Here is a 17,140-nt window from a genome sequence, read left to right as displayed (position 1 = left end):
ACCGCAGTAATCAAATTAATTGTAATTATATTACTTATATATATATATATATATATATATATATAAATGTATTTATATTTATACCTATATATGATGGAAAATAAAGAAACTTTCGACATATGATGTTAAGTTTGTTTGGAGACAGGCCAAGGTTAAAATAATATACAAACACGTAATGTAATAAGTTGTACATCGTCTGATTCGTGCAAAGATAATGTTTTCATTATTTTATAGAACCTATATAAATTCGTTTTTTTGCACATGTTTTATTTCGTCGATTCGTTTTATAAGTGTGGTTTACTTGTATTGTATTTCGCAAAAATCAATAAGTAATCAAAAGAGTATAATATAGACTCTATATACTCATATGATCTTTATTAAAGACATTATAATGGCATCTAATAATATGAAACGCTTTTGACGCACATACTTTTGAACTATCTCTGATAATAGTCAGAAGATTTTGTATTTTTGAAAGTCATTTTTCCCTATAGTTTTACTTCCCAATTTCAGGAAATTTGAACTGACCAACTTTAACTAATGTGAAATAAATGAATATTACTTGAAAATCACTACTCAATATTAAATTTTTTTGACTCTTATCAAAGAGATCCGAGAATTATTTCTTCTAATATAGTTTAATTTATAATTATAATTTATCAGTCAGTATTTCTAAATGCATTCACTTTCAAGATTATAACTTTGCAAAATAGTTAAAGAGCCAAGAAGCAAACATGTTCAAAGCTATTACATATACACTAGATGTGAAAAAAATGTATTTTTATGTCAAAAATTAATAAAATTAATTAATTAATAAAAACAAAAGAATATTATATTCAGTAAGATATCTTTAATAATTATTTGTTATTGGTTTCATTCATTGTACGTCATTTTATAAAATTGAGGTAATAATTTCACCCTATGAGCATAAGTCAATTTTGTGAATTTTTTGCAAGAAAAAAACGATATTAAAAATATTAGTATTTGAAATTATCAACCAATATTAAAAATATTAGTTTAAAAAATTTAGAGTATTTTAAATTAGACTTATAGACCACAAATGTACATAAAATCGAAAAAATAATTATATAATATTAATTAATATAATTATATATCATTAAAAATGTATTATTCATCGATATATACTCATATTAGTACATGAAACATCATAATTTGCAATACATATTTAATGACAGTACCAACCAACAATACGTAGGTTGGTTCTATTTCATGAAAGGATTTATTCTGCACTGATTTTTGTATGGCTAATATATTTCTTCAATACACATTAGGAAAATATTTATCGCATCCCCATCTAAACAGGTATGCGATTAACGAGATGATTAACAGCAAGAAACTTACCTGTATGTGAGGTGTTATAATTATGCCTATTTTGCCTGCTCTGCTGGCCGTGAAGATACGCAGCCATATCAGGTGCACAAGCTGGATCGTAGGGATCGACAGGAAATCCGGCTAATGGTGATCGTTCTAGATCTGGAACATATTTAAAGATGACTAATCGAATTATATTAAAACGATTAATTGTAAAATCATTTACGAAACCTGAAATTTATTCTTTGAACCAAAATAAATGCAGTCAAACCCAAAGGTTTCTTACCAATGCCTGTATTAGAAGATAAAGTTTAAAGTATATAACAATGAAGTTGTTTTGTTTCTTCTAAATAAGATGAGTCGCTAAATATAAATGCTCGTTCATTGAATTAATATTTGAAGTGAATTATAATATCAACAATTCTGGTATCGTTATTTTGTTCTTACGTAAAAATGGAAAATTGAATGTGACCAAGATAGGAAAACTTAGTTTTGCCAAATGCAAAAATCATTTATGTATATTTTGAGACAATGAGCAGAATTTTGTTTTTTGCTTATCCCGTCAAGATTAAAGGTAAGATCTTATTTTATTATAACACATTTCACAACAAATATTTCTATTTGCGACCTTACGCCGTATAAGGTCTATAAACGTAGATTATAAAATCACAAAAAAAAATTTTGAGAATAACTTATAGACGCATCAGAGGCTAGAACAGACTCTATTAAAAACCACGTGTTATTAAATAATTACTTAATGAATGTAAAAGTTTTCAAGTACAAAGTAATTTAACAATATCTTACCTTTCTGTAGTATTTCTAGGTGCTCCCATAAAATGTCGCCGGTAAAAGGGGGTACTAAGGCTAAAAATGCTTCTCTGCCGAGCGCGCACATGTCTCGGCCACGCATTCTCAGAGGCCTGGGAGCCGCTGCGCCCTCCAAGGAGAACTCACGAGCTGCCCAACTTAGCCAGTGTGCCACCTGACCCTCCGTCCATTGTCGTGGATCTAAAAAAAAAAATCGAAAAGTTAAGTTCAAATTTTATTAAAATATTGGTGGTGATCTAACAATTTAAAAAAAAAACAAAAGTTGATATCTTAGTAACATTAAAATTTCCGTTTTTAATGTAAAGAAGAACTGAAAAACAATCAACTTTTAAATATTTATGAAGCAGTCTACACAACAAATTATTTTGTTCTATAAGAACTTATAGATTGTAATTTGATGCAATTGTATTAATGTTTTTGATTTAGGTCCTAGAAATGTTATTCACGGTTACGGTTTCAAAGTTTAAATGTTTACCAAAGTTCGTAAACAGCGCAAGATATTTTTATTCTAATTCTTTTCAGGATAGTTAAGGTCAATACTATCACCCCCTTTCGGCTTGACGTCAAGGTCTATGACACCCTGTACATACAAATATTTTTGAACAAAAGCAAGTAGGTTCGAAATATTAGCTTTACAGAAGAATGACTTTATAACTCATGGCTCCCACTTGTTACGATAAAATGAAGAACGATTTTCATTAGTTACATGCTTCATAACCTTGTAGCTCAGCAGAGCACTGCCAAGTGCGCCACCTGACCCTTTGCTTATTGACGCGTGAAGAGATAAATTAGGGTCATGAGTGAAAGGGTGATAGGATGCAGTCGATAGGGGTTCCTTCATTAAATATAGTAAGAAATTATATAAGTTTTGTGTAAATTAGAATGTGGTAGTTATATTTCATCGGTTACTTTTGTACATAAGTGACATATTTTATAAAATGTAAGATATTTTCATACGGGTTACTTCAGACAATAAAATTAGTACTTGAATAAATACAATATTTTAATATATAAACTATATGAAAACTTGAATGCCCACCTGTTACTTTATTTTCTTCATAAGAATTGTTAATTTTTTTTCAATTTTTATTTTAATTTTTATTTTCAATAGCAATCAGAATAGCTATTTGGCTTATGTCATTCACTCGCACACATACACACACACTTTCAAACACACATATAAATTTATCAGATAAATATTACAATCATATTTAGAGAATCACTTCAATAAGTGATTCTACTATTCTGTTCATATAAGGTTGTGGTAGTTCTAAGGTTCCTCCATATTATCTTCGGGCAGTTTTTTCTTCAGTCTTCTTGAAGTTGGTGTTAATTACTATATATTTTTGCAAGAGTCTTTGAAAATTAAATATAGTGCATGGTTTTGAAAAATAAAAAAATATATTTAAGATAGCAGTTCTTACTTCATTTACGCATATTTTGAGCATTTTAAGGTATTATTTTTACAGACTTGATACATAAGCTTCATAATCATTATATGTTTTGCAGTTTATGTAGAAGAAAATGCAATGCAATTAAATGCTTGTGTATGACAATGTTCAATTGATTCTAAACAATAGTATAGAGTTTGGAAAGCTATACACAAATTCAAGCAAAAATATATTTTATATAATATAAATGAGAATCTGCCAGTAAACAGACATTGAGGAATTTGTTTGAGAATTCACAGTGGCTTTTTAAAAGAAAAACCCAATGGTTCACCTTTTGTTTTTGTACTGCACATCTAATTTTAATCCTATTTTACAAAAAAGGGAAACATATGAAATGCATATACAATTATAAACACAAGTACGTACATACACACATACATCTGCGGATAAACGTCAAGTGTTTATTTTATTCAATTAAACTGAAGACTACTTGGATAAACTTATTTGGTTAAAGTTTGTAAAAAAAATATCAAAATTTAATTAAGATATAATTTCGTACATTAATAAAAGGTGAACCACTAAGTTTTCCTTTTAAAATTACTAATTACTCAATGTATTTCATTAGACAGATTGTAATTTATAAGAGAAAAAAAAAGTTTGAGAAAGAACGTAAGTGCTGTCCAAATAGAATGTACCAAAAAACTTACGTAATATGGTGATATATAAACTAAAATAATATATTATATTAATGACTATTATGTTAATTAAAATATTCAGTCTTATATAATACGTCGTGTTGTATAGATTTGCTACAAGTTTATTCTGATGTTGGTCAACTTTGCCTTATGCTAAGGGCACTTTTTTGAATTGATACCCTGATTGAACAGGTAAAAAATATATTAAAATAAATTGATCAAATTATTATGATGATGTGTTAACAGTATGATAGTGCTGCAAAATTGATACATAAATTTAGTACTTATTTGGATTGTCTCAATCTCAATTTAGATTTTGTTCCCATTTCTTAAAGCTTGAAGATCATCCTAATTCTATAGTTGCTCAACTTCTTAAAACATCAGTTTGTAGAAGATTTAAGAAGAAAAAGATCCCAATACTTAAAACAATATTTAAGGCATTTAACATGTACGTGTCCTCCAATTTATTTAAATAACGTCCAGATTCCAAAACAGAACATAGTGAAATATCTTGGTCTCCATTTAGACAGCAGACTTACTTGGAAAGCCACATAAAAACAAAAAAGTAGCAAATAATGATCAAAATGAAAGAATTTGATTGGCTACTGCGTAAAAAGTCTAAGCTCTCTGTTGAAAATAAGTTACTGCTATATAAATCAATCATTAAACCAATCTGGACCTACGGAATTGAGATCTGGGGATGTGCTTACAAATCAAATATAACTATAATGCAGAGAACTCAGTCAAAAATTTTATGTACAATACTTAATTCTCCGTGGTATGATACAAATATAACCATTCACGGCGATCTCAACATGAAAAAGGTGCAATTAACGCTCAAAGAATTTAAGGAAAAATACAAACGCAAACTGGAATCACATTCAAACCTATCAATAGGCGACATTATCCAACCATTTGGCGTTAGAAGATTGAAACGTCAATAGCCTTTAGATTTAGTCTTAGATTAGCTTCAATATATCATTATCTTTATAATTGTTAAACTAAGAAGATCTCATTGGAGCTCTTCTTAGACATCGCTCTCAAATATTGTCAAATTTAGCTTATAGAAATTCTTATGTATTTCTGAAAAAAAAAACTTTATAACATTATGGGGATCTGAGCCTGAATTGGTGAATGAGCGACATTGGAGTGACAACTATCGACTTACAAGAATTTAGCACAATAATTTCATGTGTGAGTGTGTTTATAGTGTGAGTGAATGAATAGAACTAAATAGCTCATTATATGAGTTGTATATTCTAATTGCTGCTGAAAATATTTTTTTTCAGACATTGTCACGTTTTATAAGATAAGGAAAAAATCTGCAGATAAAAGCAGAGTTGTTATTTTATTCAATTAAACTGTAGACTACTCGGATAAACCTATTAGGTTAAAGTTTGTAAAAGAACGTAAATACTGTCCCAATGAAATGTACCAAAAATTCATTTCGGAAGAAATATATTCGAAGTTCTAATAGTACCAGTATTATGAATTACACTGTATCAAATATTGTTTTATTCTATTCGATAAAATATCGCCATAAAATCATCAAAAGGTAAGCCTAATTGCACCACAGTGGATACCGTATGCACGTGAAACTGTATCATGGTTTGGCTCTACTAGAGTCCATCCCCACGCGGGCGTCATGCATGGTGCGTTTTGAGCCGTGAGAACCTGGACAACTAAGTGTACCGCACTTATGTTAAGCCTTATAATTACTTAACGGACTTCTATCTACTGCTGAAATTAGTATAATATATATGAGTACGTAATAGTTTGATGTTTAATAAATTATTATTTATCATCATATGTTGTTATTAATTGCCAACAAGATGAATGGCAATAGCAACCGCTCAATTGCAAATAACACAGGCGGGTAAGTGTTTTAAATGTTGATAATGATAAGTTAGAAATTATATATCATAACGTAGAAATTAATCAAGTATATATATATATATATATATATATATATATATATATATTCCCACACATTACTTCAATATAAATAGTGCATTTTTTGAAAGTTTATTTCATTCAGTGGAAATTAAAGTTAGATGCCCTAATATTAAATATAACACTACTCTCTATGGTATGAGAATGTGTACTATTTTGAAATATTTTATTAACATCACAAAAACAATAAAATCAAAAATAAACAAGAATAAATTTTTGGATTTTTTAAAACAAGAATAACTGGATTTTTAAGACGTCGAACATAGTACGTTGCAACTAAGCTCAAACGTTTTCAATGATATTGAAAAAATAAAATACTAATAATTCGTTTATAATATATATTATATTATATTCGTATATAATAAAAAATGTATTAATAATGATATTTGTTTAATATTAATGTAATTCAATAATGCTATTCAATATTAATCTTATAGAAATAAAGTAAAGTAATTTTTTTTCTACAGTTGATAATAATTTTATGAATAATATTAAGCATAAAATAAAATTTTAAAATGTAAATTTAAAATAAAATAAAGTACAAACTTTTTTTCAATTAAATTTTCTTGTTCCTCTCATAAAGAATCGTGAATCACGTTCCGAGAAATGTAGAGTGAATGAATGTAATTCAAGTAAAAATTATGCGCCCGGATTCAAGCAACTAACATGACATATTAACCCTTACGATAATATATTTAGATCATTTTAGAGCATTTTTATATATTTATACATATATATATATATATATATATATATATATATGTATATATATATTATCTCTATATGAATATATTACGTCATATAATCTTTGCATAAATAATTAGTGAATGTTGCACTTTTTGTTCGAATGATTCATAAACCCATAATTAGCCAAGTAAGCATATTTAATTTCATAATCCGTTATAAACCGTTAATCCACTATACCCATTATAAGAATTACATCATGTAAAGCATTTAATATTAATTGTTACATTCGTAATATTTATGATTTATATTTTATTACTATTTATAGATGTGACACTATATAAGGCTAGTAACAGTATTATTAGAGTAACATATTAGATAAATTTTACTTCAACGCATAAAAGAAAATTTCGTGAAATAATTTATGTAAATATGAAGATAGAATAACGTTTTAAATGTACACGTATAATAAATTATACATATAATAATTTATAAAGAAAAATTTAAAAAAATAACAATTAGAACTGAGAAATATTTTCACTTAAATATTTAATATAAATTGGGTCGGTAAACTTTTATATCTAATATAAATCAAATATTTTGCATAAATTAATTTCAATTTTTAAGAATTAATTATAATTTTAAAAATGACAGTTTGTATATGATTGAAAATTTTTATTAATTTAATACTCAATTTTACATAAAATTTATGTTTTTGATATATGGTTGGGCCGAGCACAAAGGTCCAATTTGACTTTGAGCAGTGATATTGTGAGAACCAAACCAGTTATATCATAACAATTAACACATAACAAACAACAATCTGACTATATTCAGTAAAACTGCTGGCTAATTCATAATTGTGAAAAAATGTTTTTTTTTGCTGCTTTTCAAAAATTTGTTACCTGGTGCTTCTTACCCCATAGACAGAATAAAATGGGACGGCCAGAGGGCAAACAGGCCCAATGTCTTATTCTAAAGGAATTTTGCGAAGTGATAGCTACATTATTCAATCAATGCAATATATGAATCTCATGGATACATTTTTTACAGAGATAACACTGTATGGAATTTTGTCAGAAATCTTCAGCAGATTTGGAATAATTATTAATTTAATTTTAATCTCTTGTAAAATTGCCTTTTTTAACTTATTTTACTTTTTTATCATTATTTACCAGATTACATTATCCAGGGTATTTACCAGAGTAAAGGTTCAGTTGATCCTTTTTATTCCAGCCACGTGTAAGCTTTCATACAGGTTATATAAAAAAACTGTTGAAACTAACTTTATATTAACATTACATCTCATAAAAAAATAACGTATACTTAGAAATTATATTGAAGATTCGTAAACTAAACAACAGTGCTCACAACCGAAGAAAAAAACAAAACGATAGACAAGACTAGATAAACGTCGTAAGAATCAATGTGATGGCAAGTTATACATCATTTTCCCTCTACTTTCAAATATTGTTAAAAATTCTTAACTTTGCTTGTTTTTCAGATATTAGTGGTGGACGTTTTTAAGCCCCATTCTACCCTATTTATGTTCACGAGTTCACGATATTATATTTATTTTAAGGACAGCCAGATGATATGATAAAATTCAATTAAGTTCCATCTAAAAATTCTACTGCACCATGCATCCAATGGTAGTTTTATATTATATTTAGTGCCTGGCAACAAGTGTAATCGCATGTACGCGGACCATATAATACAGCGGTTTCCAACCTTTTCTTCCTTGCGCCCCCCTTTCGAAAGAAAACAATATTGCGCCCCCCCTAATTTTTCTAATAGTTTAATTTAAATATACTTAACTGAAATTAAGCCAAATAATACAAAATATTATATAAAATATACATACAAACATAACTATTAATTATAAGAAAAAATAATTATAAATTTAATGAAAACAAATCATAGAATAATAGTTAACACAACATTAAAAAAATTTAATGCGACGGTTGAGCCTGTTTTTCAGCACATATTTTCTCTTGCATTGATAATTTTAAATCGCTTAGTCTTTGAAAAATATCAACTAAATACGCAAATTTTGAGAGAAACTTTGTGTTCTAAAACAAGCCTGCTTCATCTATTTTGTTATCAGCAAGAATTATATGGCAATTTCTTTTTTGAGCTCAAACACTCTTTGAAGCCAACGTGCTTCACAATTATAAAGTAGTACATTTTGAAGTACATTTATCCTGACAAAATTGCAGCTAAAATTGTGGATTACTTGCACGTATTTTGCTGATTTGTATTTGACACTTTCTCAGCATTTAAAAATAATATTTTTGAAATAGCTTTGCGCCCCCCCTGGGACGGTATGACGCCCCCCTAGGGGGGCGCGCCCCACAGGTTGGAAATCGCTGATATAATATATAATAAGCGACATGTGCTCGTTGTATATTTTTCTTGCATTATGAATCACATACGCTATGACCTCCAGAGCTCATCAAGTGGAACAAAATTAAGATTTCACCTACATTTCACTAGCGTAACGAAACCGTATATTATAATCATTCCGGATGATGCACAAAGACTTTTATTAGCAAATCGATTTAAATCGCCGGAGGGATTGTTTTACAAAATGATTATGAAAAGAACACGATGGTATAAGCTTAATTCCATGTTTTCTTTATTCTCTGCATTGAAAGTGTATGACTCAAGCGTAAGTGCATAAAGACCCATGAGAAGAAAAAAATCATAGTTCACAAAATTATAGCTTGAAAATAAATAGTTATGACATGAACAATTTTAGAAAATGTCACTTAAAGATCATGTTAGAACTTTTACTACAATTGTACGACAAAAACTATGAAATTTTTAGAACAAAATGCCTCGACTAACAAAGTTGCACTAATTCACAATGTAATTGTGCAGCTCAATTAATTTCTGGATTATGAAAATAGTTGTGCAAAATATTGACTGCTTCGTTATCGATATTTTATGCTTATGCTATAACTTATACCATATTCATTTTTTTTTCATTCAAATTTCATTAAATTACATATTTTAATCAATAGTCTCAGTAATTACTAAATACTAGATTGACAAACAATACACTGAAATTTAGCTTTATGAATTTCTTGAAAATCAAATCATCTAGAAGGGATAATAGAAAAATATAGTTCATCTAATTCTTTAAATGTATCATGCACTAAAAGATGAAAAGCAAACAATCATTGCTATTTTATGCACCACGTGAAATGAAAAACGATACCAATAGAGAAAAGCTAAACCTAGACATAACAATAATAACAGTAAAATCATAATAAAAATGAAAAATCAGAATAGTTCCATTTGGTTATCGTTCTGATTGATTTTGTATAAATATTCATAATATTTGTTTAACCTCAAAAATTTAAAAAACATTAACTTTTTGGCACATATTAAAAGAGACTTTAAAAAAAAACAATATATCTTTTATTTTCTTAACTTGTAATCATTTAGATCATTTATATACTAGAATTTTACTATATAAGGTTTAGTATAAAATGTTTAAGCATGAAAAGTATTTTGTTGGTACGCAGATAAATCTATAGCTAACTAGACCTTTTCAGTTTTTTTTTTATTATTATTCATAAAAGATTTATATTGTCCGTTCGAACATTTAGTATATTTATTGATACAGGTTGTATTACTTCCAAATTGCTAAAACAACTTAAATTGTGGTGGCAGCATATTGCTCTAAATACTAATTTGCATCGGGTACATGCATTTTAGTCTTTTTGGGGAGTTATCTTGTAGCAAAATTCTGGCAAAGTCATTGAGATGTGACCTGGTGACCTAGGTGAATTTTCCAATATGTGTAAATAAAAACATTTTATAATAAACACCCGCTAATGACATACACGTTGTATGCCCTAAGAACGTGGCATTGTGGGCATTTTTTTATTATTGTTTCAACAGCAATCAGAACTCTTACTTTATATGTTCTATAAGCTGTTTGTTGAAGACTTATGACCTAACGTATTTTTATGAGAAGCAACCCATCGGTTTACCATTCTCCTATATGTGGGGTTTATATTAGCTCTTACGTCTTACGAAATTATATTGTGATCTATAACCCCAAGTGAAAATTTGATATCAAAGTTTCCTGATGTCGGGCTACGGCGGTAGCGGGAATCGAACCAGCAAATCCGGTACTAGTTGGTGCTAGCCCACGTTCTAACCGACATTTTTTACTATTAAAATAGTAAATAGAAAATGTAACAAATAATTATGAAGAAACTTGCGACCCATCTTTACCAAAAACTAATTAGCACGATTACTAATTGATATTTTTCACAAACTATTTGAAATTTCAAATTTGGTTTGGAATTTTTTGAAAACATTAGCAAAAAAATTGCACTTAACTGCATATATTATCACTTATAGAGTTGCATCAAATGGCTCAAATCAAATGTATGTTTTGATCAATATGTAATGATTTGAGATCCAATTTTGACTCAATACACTAATACTCATACGCTTACATATATACTTTTTGTAATTTCGGTAATAAGCGATTTAGAATGACTTGAAACGTCTGAAAAACATAAAATTATCGGATTTTCTGATCAAAACAAACCTCCTTCGCGAAGTTAATGAAGTACTTTTCAGTATTACGTTAAGTGTTTGAAACAAATAAAAACAAACAGTCGAATGTTGATTTTATTTTCCGAGTTTGAAAATTGTATAATGGTCATACCGAAATCTCTTTGCTCCGAGATACCTTTTAGATCTAAGACGATCATAAAATGCCATTAATACAAATATAAATCTTAGATAAATAATCTATTATAAATGTATCTAGATACGAACCTTTCGTGATGTTGAGCATCTCTTGCTCAATACGGATACTTTTCTAATTTTGCTTTAAAACGATTCAGAATGTCGTGAAACGTCGGGAAACAAAATTATCGAATTTTCTGACCAAAAGAATCCTTTTTCGCGAAGTTAATGAAGTGTTCTTAGTACTACGTTAAGTGTTTGAAGCAAATAAAAACAAACAGTCGAATGTTGATTTTATTTTCCGGGTACTTTTGTATTTGTATAATTGTATAATGGTCATACCGACTGTATATTGTTTGTCAACTCTTTGCTCCGAGATACCTTTTAGATCTAAGACTATCATAAAATACCATAAATACAAATATAAATCTTAGATAAATAATCTATAATAAATCTATCTAGATACGAACCTTTCGTGATGTTGAGCATCTCTTGCTCCTTCTCCCAGGATGCGAACGACGCCTGCAGCGCCTCCGACATGGTCTTGTTGGTGCCGGGCGTGAGAGGCGGGACCTGGGCGGGCACATCTGCAAAACGCAATACGACTATTGTAAAACAACTCTCTATCAACTATTACTACTATTTGTAACACAACAAGTGTGAAACTGCACGACTAATGGTGATACGAGATAAAACTGTTATATCTCATAGTCAGCAAAAACATGGAATGAATGAACTCTCGTGGCGGAGAATTTAACATTTACAAACATTTATAAATTCGAAATTTAAGAAATCATATACACAGACTTTATGTTACAATTAACATATTAATCATTCGTAGAACAAGTAATATAGTTGAACAAAACAAAAATGGTTTCTCCTCACTTCTTAATCTATTTATCATGGGATAGGAGCCGCAGATTAATCACGTGGGGCTCAAAAACGCGAGAGGGGTCTAATAATATATCACATGTATTCATTTTTTAGCAGAATTGACAAAACAACAATTTGTCAAAAACTTTCCATAAATTTTGTAGGTACTAGAAATATGTACACAATGTTGGTTGGGAAAAAAAGTGGTAATTACAATTTTCAAAAATCTAAAAAAAAATATTCAAAATCATAAATTTGCAATATTTCAAAAATATAAAAGTAATCAGAAATTTCCAATTAAATAATTTCGTTTTAATTAAGATATCATGGATTAATATAATTGTATCTACATTTCTAAATAACATATTCATTTGAATTAGTTATTTATTAAAAATAATTAATCAGATTACAAATGCTTTAAGTGACAAACAATCTAAATATTCTTAGTAACTTTCAAATACATACTTAAACTTTAGTGTTAATTTCTTAATGAGTTTTTCAGATATATATTTTCAGTAAAAAAGTACGATCAAATAGTCCTTAATGTTCGAAGAAAAATAAAATTTGTGAATTATTTGGATAAATGTAATTTATTTATCGTTACCATCACCCTCAATTAGTCTCTCAATTGTAAAATTAAGCCTCCATGCATACACATTACTTAACTTTAGTAAAAAAAAATCGATTTCGTAAAAAATGCAAATTTTAACTAGTGGGGCGCATGGCATCGTGCCTTAAAGCATATTGCTGGAACTTCCCGTACCAAAAATTATTATTTTTTTTAAAAGATTAACACTGTTGAAAAAAATTTACTTCAAAAAAATTAGATTTTTGAAAAACTATAAATTTGACAAAAAGTTACTTTTTTTGAAAAAAAAATTTTTTTCTTTATTTTGACATATTTTGAAAATTCTGAACTTTTTTTCAAAGAAATCTTACTGCTTTAACTGCATAGAGACGAAATGTCAAAGCGCATAAGCGCCGCGTCGCCGTCTAACGGATGAACATTGGTACGGACCCCATAGGAATGTAAAATCTCTATAAGATATATGGTAATTTGATGTGCATATGTCTAATGATCATTTTTTACCGCCAAATGGCATTTTTTTACTTTTTTCACTAGATCTCCGGAACTGCTAGACCTGCCTTCATAAAAAATTGATCAATTCTTCATCTTGTCATTACAAGTAAAATGTTTTAAATTATTAAAATCGGACGCTCCGTTCTCTTAAAAACCGAGTTACCATTTTTGGCAATTTTTGTCCAGTATCTTCGGAACGGCTAGACCTGCCTTTGCCAAAAACTAATCAGCACGTCTCCTTATCAATATGAATCGATTGTTTTTTGAATTATTCAAATCGGTTGATCGATGTTCCCGAAATCGTCGACGAAAATTTGTATCCGCACACACATACACACGCACACACACACATACATCCATTTTTTCTGAGGTATGCCAAAAATTCAGAAACCTTCAAAGCGTCGAGAAAAGCAAAAATTTTCATTTTCGATTTTTTTGCGATTACTATAACTTGCCCTACGGGAAGTTAAAAAAATTATTAATTTTACATTGGACAAAATATATTTTAATAATTTGTAATTGCTCCAGAGGTACTTTCCAGAGATATTCGCATTTGCTGAAGAAATTTAAAGAATTTTTTTAATCAGACTTATTCAGATATTAAATAGTTGCCCAAAATATAGAAATGCATATTTATTCATATATCCACAATTTTGGAAAAATCATTAAATTTCTGGAATTTAAAAATTGTTTTATATTTAAAATAAAATAATAAAATAAGAATTTGTTTGAATCTTTTGCTTGGTTCCTCGAAATATTTATTAAAGAATGTAAATATGACTAAGAATACTAAGATTTTAAATCAGTACAATAATTCAGTAGATTTTAATTAAGTGACAAATCGATGTTTGAATTTTTTCAATGTTAAAACTAAAGTAAACTTTTTCCTTAAATTTAAAATTTTCAACTCAATAATCAAAATCATTAAGACCTTAGAATGAGTTATAGAGGCAAATTTATTAATTATGAAAAGGTATTAAAACGTAAAAAAATCGAATGTCCATTTGTTGCATTTTTGATTTTATTAACTACCACAAGGAAGTTAAATAAAACATCTTGAGAAAAACTTTGCGAATATAAAAACTTAATTCATTATTTATTTTAATCACTCTATTATGATGCAAATATTGTAAAAAGGAGTTACGATGATCAAGATATGACTAATCGTCTGGTTCGACATAGCATATATTACAAATGCAAGGAAACAGGTAATTTTCTATATGCCACATCTGATGCAACATCGTCAAGTTGAAACGCATTACCGCCTTGGACTCATAACAATGAAAACGAAACTTCTAATTAAACGCCGTAGCAGCATTACAAATTAATTGAAGACAATTGCTTTGATATTAATCTTAAATGTGGTAGATTTTAAAGCAATTTTGAGATTAAATTTACGAAACATTAACGAATATTAAAAAAAAGCATTGCGCAATCGATAGGTTATATAAAAATAATGACCGGACTAATGGAATGGTGAAGGTATGATTTAAGCGAGAGAAAGTGACCGTTCATTGATTTTTAGATTTCCGCAATAAAATGCTAATGCCAATTTTATAAACATTCAAAAATAGATAAATAGATTTTAATAAATTTTGCACAAGGTACATGTATATTTCATGATTTAAGTTTGATGATATTCGCAATAAACTAAATTTAAAAGGGTAGCTACTTGCCTCTGTAACATATGTTATATAATATGTTACAGAGGTAAGTATTAACAGAGAATTTTTAATAATATTTTGGTCAACATTAAAATATTTTTTGTCTCAATCGGACGTGTAAACCGTCCTGTATGATAATTTCGACTCGGATAGCTACTGACCCGTAGGCCGATGCAGTTAACAGAACTGTGCAGTAGCGTCATTTTTGACTGGCGATATAAAATTGAACTATCATAAAATTTTGATTTGCGTTATTATCGACTAATTTTAAATTTTATGTATTTTATTTCGTTTAGAATCTATCAATCTTTGATAATGTGTAACAATTTTTGTGATTGCTAAGTTTTTTAAATAGGATCTTGATTCATGTAAAAAAACTCACACCAAAGGTTAGATAAAAAACTTTGGGGCTAGTTGTAACATACAAGAATTATGTACAGATTCAAATGAACAAGATTGGGTTGAATGTATATAGTTTGTATTAATTATAGCTTGATTTATTAAAATAATTATATAGAAATAATCCACTTTCCTTAAAAACTAAGTAATAAAATAAATTATCAGAGGTATTATTGTCGTTATTACTAGCCTCAATGGATGTTACAAGTATAGCCTCAAACACGGAGTAAGTTGTAACACCGCACTTTTTCTAGAAAATGATTAATTATGAAATAATAAATAAAAATTCTGGAATTATTATTACTTGATTAGGTAGAAGTATAGTTAAAGCATCTATCTAGCTTTATTTCGTAAAAATATAATCAGTGGATCTCAAAATGTATTAAGTAAAAAAAAAAACTGTTACGATAAGCCTCTAGCTCCCGTATATATTACCTAGCAATTAAGAGGTATTCCACATTTGATTAAATTCTGAATTGTTTTTGTAAAATCAAAATTTACATTCAAATTGAACTTTATTTTACAAATTAAATTACTTAGAAAATTAATACAGTCAAATTTGAATATCTAATAAAGTAATAATTTAATTATCAAAAAATTATTGGAAAATTTTTTCATTAAAAATATTGTACGAGCTTGATCATAAGAAATCATTTTAAAAATTTAAACACATAGACAATCAATTAGCCATAAAATTTGAAATGTGCATTTATTTTAACTAAACCGAAGAATTATTTGCACATCCTCGATGTACTATTTCAGGGCTTGTTAAACTATGGGGCGCGACCCCAAATGGGGTCGCATGGAAAAATTCTGGAGTCGCAAAACATTTTATTGTTAAATATTTATATCATTTTAGAACATCAGGTCTTAATTTTTTTATGTAACAAATTTTCAAACTATATATATATATATATATATATATATATATTAACAAAGTCTAATAATCGGGCATAACATCAATAAAAAATATGAATTTCTTTCAAAAATTTATTTTAAATCCATACGTTTCGGCTATAATCCTAGCCTTCATTCAGTGGAAACTAAAAATAAATTAAAAACTAAAACATTGAATTGGAGTGAAAGGAAAAATAAAATAGTAATTAGTACTTACAATTAGTTGATCTTAGTGTTAATTTGGAAAACTTTAGTAATCCATGGTATTAGGATATGGTAATGCACTACACTATGTATTATAAACATTAACTTGAAATTACACAATATTTTCACAAAATACTGATTTGAAAAAATCACAAATGGATAGTGTGTTATTCGTAGACTGGTTGAAGATGTAATGGAGAAAGACATTTTTCTAAAAAATATTTTTACCAAGATTCTGCACATGTGGGAACGAATTGTAAAACCTTTGCGCGAACGCTTTTATGTTTTGTAAGAATTTGGAAATGTTATCTAAATAGAAGAGATTTGTGTCGCACAGCGTGTTGAGTTCATTCCGTTTATTTATTGTCTTATTGTTATAAATAGTTAAAAAAGATCCCTCTATAATTCTTCGTTTAAATAAAT

General features: G+C 28.2%; 1 protein-coding gene across 1 annotated transcript in view; it reads right to left on the bottom strand.

Moving 5' to 3' along the window:
- LOC113384810 (ETS-like protein pointed) overlaps positions 1-17,140 on the bottom strand; it is a 124,924-nt gene that overhangs the window by 90,348 nt on the left and 17,436 nt on the right. Inside the window, exons 2-4 of the mRNA XM_026622572.1 lie at positions 12,070-12,186; positions 2,137-2,340; positions 1,363-1,494 (exon numbers count right to left, since the gene is read on the bottom strand). Of these exons, the coding sequence (XP_026478357.1) occupies positions 1,363-1,494; positions 2,137-2,340; positions 12,070-12,186 (453 nt within the window). The remainder of the gene's footprint in view (positions 1-1,362; positions 1,495-2,136; positions 2,341-12,069; positions 12,187-17,140) is intronic.

The sequence above is a fragment of the Ctenocephalides felis genome, unplaced genomic scaffold (genome assembly GCF_003426905.1).
Source record: "Ctenocephalides felis isolate EL2017-DRISC unplaced genomic scaffold, ASM342690v1 CF-g0.4_SCAFFOLD_03571, whole genome shotgun sequence".
In the NCBI taxonomy this organism is placed as follows: Eukaryota; Metazoa; Arthropoda; class Insecta; order Siphonaptera; family Pulicidae; genus Ctenocephalides; species Ctenocephalides felis.
This window is presented reverse-complemented; position numbering and strand designations above follow the sequence as displayed.